Source organism: Corapipo altera, unplaced genomic scaffold (genome assembly GCF_003945725.1).
Source record: "Corapipo altera isolate COAL_440 unplaced genomic scaffold, ASM394572v1 69, whole genome shotgun sequence".
In the NCBI taxonomy this organism is placed as follows: Eukaryota; Metazoa; Chordata; class Aves; order Passeriformes; family Pipridae; genus Corapipo; species Corapipo altera.
Genome location: NW_020884908.1, coordinates 6,203,378 through 6,210,787, shown reverse-complemented (window position 1 = coordinate 6,210,787; position 7,410 = coordinate 6,203,378). Strand labels below are relative to the sequence as shown.

General features: G+C 54.1%; 1 protein-coding gene across 1 annotated transcript; it reads left to right on the top strand.

Moving 5' to 3' along the window:
• Positions 1–318: 318 nt before the first annotated feature.
• LOC113951642 (dentin matrix acidic phosphoprotein 1-like) lies at positions 319–4,300 on the top strand. The gene is made up of 5 exons (XM_027652850.1): positions 319–492; positions 1,308–1,384; positions 1,480–1,521; positions 2,001–2,255; positions 2,415–4,300. The coding sequence occupies exons 2-5, from the start codon at positions 1,328–1,330 to the stop codon at positions 3,684–3,686; spliced, it is 1,626 nt and encodes a 541-aa protein (XP_027508651.1). The 5' UTR covers positions 319–492; positions 1,308–1,327; the 3' UTR covers positions 3,687–4,300.
• Positions 4,301–7,410: the final 3,110 nt, after the last annotated feature.

The window sequence follows — 7,410 nt, the reverse complement described above, 5'->3', positions numbered from 1 at the left end:
TCCCCTGTGGGTTTCAGCACCCTGGCCTGTGACACAGGGCAAACACCATTCCCAAGTGCACGGGTTAGGAGGATGCCATCTCTGGGACAGGGTCCAGTGCTTGGCGTGGGTGACGCAGTAGTTGTTTGTGTGTGTCATGGCGGGAAGTGTGTGAATGGAATAAATTTAGCAGTCAAAACATAGGGTCAGTGCAGTCAGTCATTAACTGCCAGCCCGTCTCGTCATCCTGCAACCACAAGGAGCTTTTTTAGGGCCGATGTCCTGGCGGAGGGCAGAGGAAGCGTGGGAGGCCAGTTCCCGGTGACATCTCCACGCGTGGCACCGCTGCCCGCTGGTGCCATTGGCTGCCCCCTGCCCGGGGCTGACACTGGCCAGCGGTTAAATGCCTGCATGACCACGCTGGGGCACACAGCCCGGAGCATCCCAACACAGGCAGCTGGCTCATCCCATTCCCAGCACCGGAGGAGACGTGGACTTGCACGACACCTTAAGGTAAAAGTTTTGGTTTCTTTGGCTTGATCTGGCGAAAATGCCTGGAGCAAAAATGGCAATTTTTGGGAATAGGGGTTGTAAATTTCCTCACAAGTTTTGGTAGAAAGCACAAGGCTTGTAAGCTGAGATGTAGGAGTTGGTTTGTAAGGGAAGAAATCAGGAGCATGCCTGTGTTGTGGGCGCAGGGTGATGCACAGTGCAGTTAGTGTGGCCCATGGAGATGCAGTGCTGGGCTGCTTAAGGGACTTGGAAAATGAGAGCAGAGCTGGAGGAAAGCCCCCACTGCCTTACCTGCCTACCTGGCAGCAGTGCTGCTGGGATGCTGACCCAGCGGCCTCTGGGGATGCAGTTCTCCACGGGTTTACCTTACCACGATCCTCCACTTTGGGGTGGTGGGAGATTTTACAGGGCTGTGGGAACCATTCCAGGTGGGAAGTGCAGCTCTGTAGCCCACAGACTTATGGTGCTGCCCATCTGTGGTGCTGTCTCCTGTCACAGCCACTGAGTTCTCCTGGGTGATGGGTGGACATTACTGGGGGAACAGTAATGCTCTTTCATGATGCTTAGACAAAAAATCTGCCAGAACATGGCCAAATATTTCCAATCCCAAACTACAGGAAGGTTTCTGCAAAGGAGATGCCAGGAGGTGGCACAAGGACTAGTCCTTGGCTTGTTTGATGACATGCCAGGCTGAGCACCATGTGCCAGGATGACAAGGCTGTATCAGCTGGAAGGGCTTTGTGGGGCCAAGTTACAGCCAGAGGCACGTGCAAATGCTTTGCACTAGTGTGCAATTACTTTATTCCTTGTTACAGCCACAGGGACCACAGGTGACATGAAGGTGGCTGCATTCCTGGTGCTGCTCCTCTGGGCCGTGGCCAGCACTCACCCCGTAAGTATACACTGGACTGATACACCCAAACCCCATCGGTTTGGCCCAGCCAGGGTGCACTGATCACTGATCGAATGTCTCCTGGATGTGTTTAGGTGCCTGGCCATGAGTCCACCCATCCCAGCGCCCAGCAGGAGGTAAGCCAGGGGTGCCCCAGTCCCACAGGTAGCAGCCACTCATGGAGCAAGTCTAGGATGGGGAGCCAGCCTTGGGCAGGCATCCTTGGACCAGGGACCTGGGAGGGGAACTGCTGCTTCTGCAGATCTTTGAGCTTTGCCCATCTACTTGGTCTTTTCAAGCTAGGTTGGTTTCACCTCATTTTGACTTGCCTCCCTGAGCATGTTCCCAGTTTACCTGATGCTTTCTGCTGTGTTGGCCCTGAAAAAGGAGTTTCTGTGCTCTGAACTGTCACGGTTTGGGCTTTTCTGAGTTGTCCTTTTGTTGGTGGCTACTGGGTTTTTTTGTATCAGCAGAAATATCTGAAGGGCTGAGGTGCAAGCAATGAAAAAGTCTTGAGCACTTGCATGGCTTAGGAATGATGTCCTGCAGCAGCAGTAAAAATGTGCTGTAGTTGGTGTTCAATAAACCAAAGCATCATGTCATGTTTTGCCTCCAGGACACAGCAAATGAAGAGCACATCAACAAGCTGGGCAACCTCCTAGATGGTGGAGATGGCAGACATCCTTCTGTTGGTGTGGAGAGGGGGGACAATGCCCTTGCCGGGGACCTGATGGGTGGGAATGCTGTGGATGAGGAGCTCGGTGAGCACAGTGGCCGAGACAAGGGAGACCGAGTTGGGCAGGCTCAGCACGTGAATCAGGTGGATCATGAAGATGCAAGTGCCCGCAATGGGAATGACCTTGGTTTCCTGGTGAGTGAGTGGAGAGGCATGTTCTGCTCTGCCAGGAAAGCTCCCTTGGCCTCAAATCTGGCATTGGTCAAGGCTGAGCTTGGCCTGTATGGTGAGCAGTGCTGATAGTGCCTGTAACCTGCAAGCCTTGACATTCATCTCTGTTTGTCACCTCCGCAGGAGGGGGATGCACGTGATACTGATGATGGTGACAACGGAGACCATTATGGCACTGGAGCCAACGGGCTTCCCTCCCACGCCGGCGGGTTCCTGGATGAGGAGGATGACAGTGGGGATGACACCTTCGATGGGAATGGGGAAGAGGAGAGGGGAGAAGGTCCTACTTACGTGGTTGGTGCCGATGGGGTGGGTGAACCTGACCGCGATGCTGGTCGTGGGGATGCCGGGGCTGGCAGAGGGCACGGCGACAGCAGCAGCAGCAGCAGCAGCGAGAGCACTGGGGCGGACCACCGGCGGTACAGGAACTACATGGGCAGCTGGTATGAGCGGAGCTACAGGCAGGGAGGGGCCAGCAGCAGCAGCCAGGAGGAGGAGAGCTATGACTTCGAGGACGGAGCCATGCAGGGTGATGACCCCTCTGCCTTTGACAGCTGGGGCAGCAGCTACAGGGTGCGCCGTGCTGGCCGCCGTGCTCTGGGGAACAGCCGAGAGAACATCCAGGGGGCTGGCTCCCACCACTGGGAGGAGGGTGATAGCAGGTCCCCAGAGGCTGAGGATGCTGACTCTGGAGAAGACAGCCCATCTGTGGAGGACAACAGTCAGTCAGAAGAGCCTGTTGACAGTGAATCAGAGGAAAAAAGCTCTAGCCGCTCCAGGGAGGATGGGGATGAGGAGGACAGCCCCTCCAGCGAGGATGAGGACAGCAGGTCCAGGGAGGGCACTGATGACCAGTCAGATGAAGAACCACAGGAGTTCCCAGATGTAGTGAGCACATTGAACGAGCACAGCAACAGCCGGACCTGGGAAGGGCAAGAGGACTGGGAGTCTGCTGAGGACAGGAGTGTGCCATCCATGCCTGACAGCGAGTCTGAAGAAGAGGGTGACCAGAGCAAGTCCAGGGAAGATGATGAGGACCAGACCCAGTCCATAGAGGACACTGTGGAGGAGTCACGGGAGGATGAGAATGACTCTGACTCTGTGCCAAGCACATCAGGCGAGAGCCAGAGTGCATCCCCAGAGGATGACAGCAGCCCAGAGGACAACACAGGCGAGGACAGCAGGTCCCCAGAGAGTGACAACAGTGAGTCCCAGGAGGAGGATGGCAATGAGGAGAGCCACTCCCAGGAGGATGCCACCCACGAGTCCAGCAGCCATGAGGATGACAGCTCGCTGCAGAGCCTGGAGAGTGGGATTCGCAAACGGCGGCTTGGCGCTCTCCGTCACAAACCTGCTGCTGACTATGATGACAATGACTGCCAGGATGGATACTGATATGTGCCCCACAGCCTCATCAGTATGGGGGGTTAGGGGGGAGGAGGGGTTTAATTTATTTGCCGTATAGCCTGGTTGACTTCTTCTCAAGAAGATGCTGTGGTTAAAATGGAGTCAGGTTCGCCAGGGCTAGACCTGGGCACACTGCACAGGGTGTGAAGAGGTAGGTGATGCCAGGCACAGGGAAAATGCCAAACCACAGCAAGAAATGGCATTTTCTGAACAGCTGTGAATGCCAGCAGCTGTGAATGCTAGCAGGGTGATGCTGGCCACTTGTCCCAAGGGCACAGTGGTGGCTTGGCACTCCTGGGCATGCTGGGCAGAAAAGTCCCTGTGTTCACCCCTTATATTTACCTACCGTGGCCCTAAAAACCTCTTCCAAGACTCCAGCTGGAGCTTTCTGTTAGGTCCATGTCCTGCACATAAAAAGGAAAAGCTACAGCTGGTGGCCATATGTGGTTCATGGGGGCAGCAGGGTGTGAAGTACCACTTCAGGATGGGATGTATGTAATATTTTGTAAGAAATGTACAGAACACATTATATTGTACCCTTTTTGCACTTGTATTTCAAAGCCGAAATGTACCCTGTTGATTTCTTTAATTACCATTAAATCCACGAAACTCCACAGTGGTGTGGTTTGAGGTGCTGCTGTTCTTCTCTCCCAGGGGACTCGTGCTGCGATTTGGAGCCAGACTAGAGGGAGTGGGGAGCAAAGGGGAGGCTATTTACATGGGAAGCCACAGCATGCTGGGGTGAGGGGGAAAGCAGAGGCTGAAGGTGTTCCCACACCTGCCATTTCCAGGTACCCCAAAGGCCACCCCTGCCTCTAGGTGACCATGTAGTGGAGTAGAAAATCTGGCCAATGACCACAACGAGCTGGGCCTGGAGCTTTGCTGTATTATGGCCATCACTGCTGCAATGTGAGCAAGGGTTGTGCTGCTCTTCCTGAGGTGCTGGGAAGATGTTCCAGGTCATGAGGGCTCTCCTGGACCACCAGCTCTGGGTCCCCAGGGTGGCCCCTGGTACAAGGTCCCCTGCAGCAGAAACGCAGGTAAGCAGGGAAAAGGTGTTATCACGTACCTTTTATTATTTTTGTCTCCTACCAGCAAGCAAGTAAATAACACATTCTTTATTTAAAATCCCACTCAGGCCCTTCTTCCTTATTCACATGTGTGTGATGAGTTGTGCAACATGGGTATTGATGCTGACAGGTGAAGACACGGGCTGTTGTGTAGCTGTGCACTTTTACAGCATGGAGTTGTGGCTCTGCAGAGGACAGTCCCCAAGGGGCCAGCGTGAGTGGATAGATGCCCTTGAGCTGCCCAGGCTCCAGGGTGTCACTCCTGGGCATTGCAATACAGAGTTCAAGAACTAGTAATGAGATGAAATAATTTTTTTACTACTTATGGCAGAACCACACTTAATTTGTAGCCTCTTTCCACCACTGTGAAGGCTGGGAGCTAAACAACTCCTGGTTTTAGTGGAAATTATGTTTTCATTTTCACCCTGTGTAACTTTTTTTCTTTGTGTATGAGGTCAGCCCTGAAAATTGCAGCTTCCCCACGTTGCTGCCCTGGGAGTCTCTTTCCTGACCCTCCCTCCTCCACCCCACTGAATACCTCGGTCATGACTTGCCCCTTATTTTTTGGACCCCTTGCACCAGTTATGTGAGTAGTTGGTGATACTGTGATGGTGATGATGCCTGTCAGGGTCTTGGGTACCAAAATGCTAGTATGAAAGACAGCAAGTATGGGTTTGGCTGCAGCCCAGAAGCGCAAAAAGGGCTGGGTGACAGCTGTCGGTTTGGTTTCAAGCTGTAGTACTGACGTGTTTGGTGCGGGGCGGGGCAGGGCTGGGCAGGGCGCTGCTGTGAACCCTCTGGTGTCCACCAAGGGGTGCTGCTGCTCAGGCAGCGGGATCTTCTGGGTGCTGGCTCTGACACAGGGCTGGGCCACATCCCTGGGGCCATCAGAGGTGATGTGTGCGTGGGGACAACCGATGGGGGTGGGAATGGGGACTGGGAGTTTTTTTCCGGATGGCTCCAGGAAATCGAGGGTGCCACGCAGCTCTGCAGTGAGCCCAGACTGTGAGCAGGACGGTCAAGACGCTGCAGGATTGGGGTTAAGCTGCTTCTTGCAGTTTGTGCATGCCCCTATGTCCGTCCTCACCCTTGTGTGAGCGGTGCTGGGGTGAGCAGCAGTCTAGCACAGCTGGGAAGGGGACTGCTCACCCTCTCCGCTCTGCAAAGGGAGAGAAAAACGGGGTTAACTTGGGTTTAATCTGAACGGGAGGCGCGGGTGCCTTGCAAACAGGGCACGCAGCACCCCCAGTGCCCCCTGTGCCGAGGGGCAGCCGGCTGTGCTCCCCCTGCACGTGGGTCCCCTTCACGTGCCTTCCCAGGGACGCGCTGCAGTCTCTGCCAGCAACGCCCAAAATTTGCCTCCCGCTGCCTGGCTGCTCCCCAAGGGCCGGGGACTCGGTGCCAGAGCTGACTGCTGCCTGCTGGTCCTGCCAGGACGGCTCCCCACGGAACCATCCATCCTGGGCATTACAGGGTGAGGAAACAGCCCTTCACTAGGGAAACCTGCCCGGCTGCAGGGAAGGAGCCGCTTGTACTGGCTGGCGCCAAGCAGGGATATGCCCAGGACCTGGCATTTTGTCTGCAAGGACAGGCGGGTTTCAGGGGACACTAGTGGCACTGGATTATCCCTACTAAATTCTGTTCATCCCTGTGCAAGCTGGGCCACTCTGCTTGGCATCTGGACTGCCTTGATGACGGGCAGTGCTTCACAGGGTGAGGTTTTGGATGAACAGAGTGTGACCAAAATGCTCACTTGGAGGATTTTAAGGCATTTTTAGCAGTCCATGTGTTTGGTTTTTGTGGCGTGTGCCTGTTTATCAGAGGGGAGTGAGCACTGGAAGGGGGTGCTCCTGCTCTCTGCTGTCAGCCAGGCAGGCAAAGCAACTGGGAAGGTTAGCCACAGGCTCTGCCATCACTGGAGATGTTTCTGCCTCCAGTTTTGTGATGGTTGTGCAATGAAGTTGTAAGGGACAGTTTGCCTGATGGGTTAGGCAAGGATAAAAAGTGTCCACATCAATGTATGCTTTTCTTATCCACCCACATGACATTTTTTGTGCATTGGGGGCGGCCTCTAGAGCTGAATGCAGTGATTTACCCAGGAATCAGCACTGGGGTTTAGAGCAGGTATTTTTGGATGCATTTAGGTTTGAGAAAACATAAGTTTGCATCATCCTAAAAGAAAGGTTTCTTGGTTGTTTTTTTTTGTTCTTTCCAAGAAGAAAAAAAGTCTATTTTTAATAAGTAGTTGGTGTGGCTGAAGCAGTGGGAGGCAGCAGTGCTGACCCTGTCTGCGGCAGCTGGACCTGGGGCAGCCATGGCACACAAGCTGCATTTATTCAACACTCTTATTTTCCTGGGTTGGTGGGTGAAACAGAGATACCCTTGGAGTTCACAGTCTCTCTCTCCCTCCAGCAATGGCTTTTTTGACATCACAGCCAAATGTCCTGGGCTTCTTATGGTGAGCGGAGTGCCACAGTTTCAGCCCCCTGCCAAAGGCAGGGTCACCTGTTGCTAGATGAGGCTGTTCAGAGCCTGCCTGGTCTTGAACACTTCCAGGCGTGGGGCATCCATGACTTCTTTGGGCAAGCTGTTCCAGTGCTTCACCACCTGACAATAAATGATTACTTCCTAATATCCAGTCT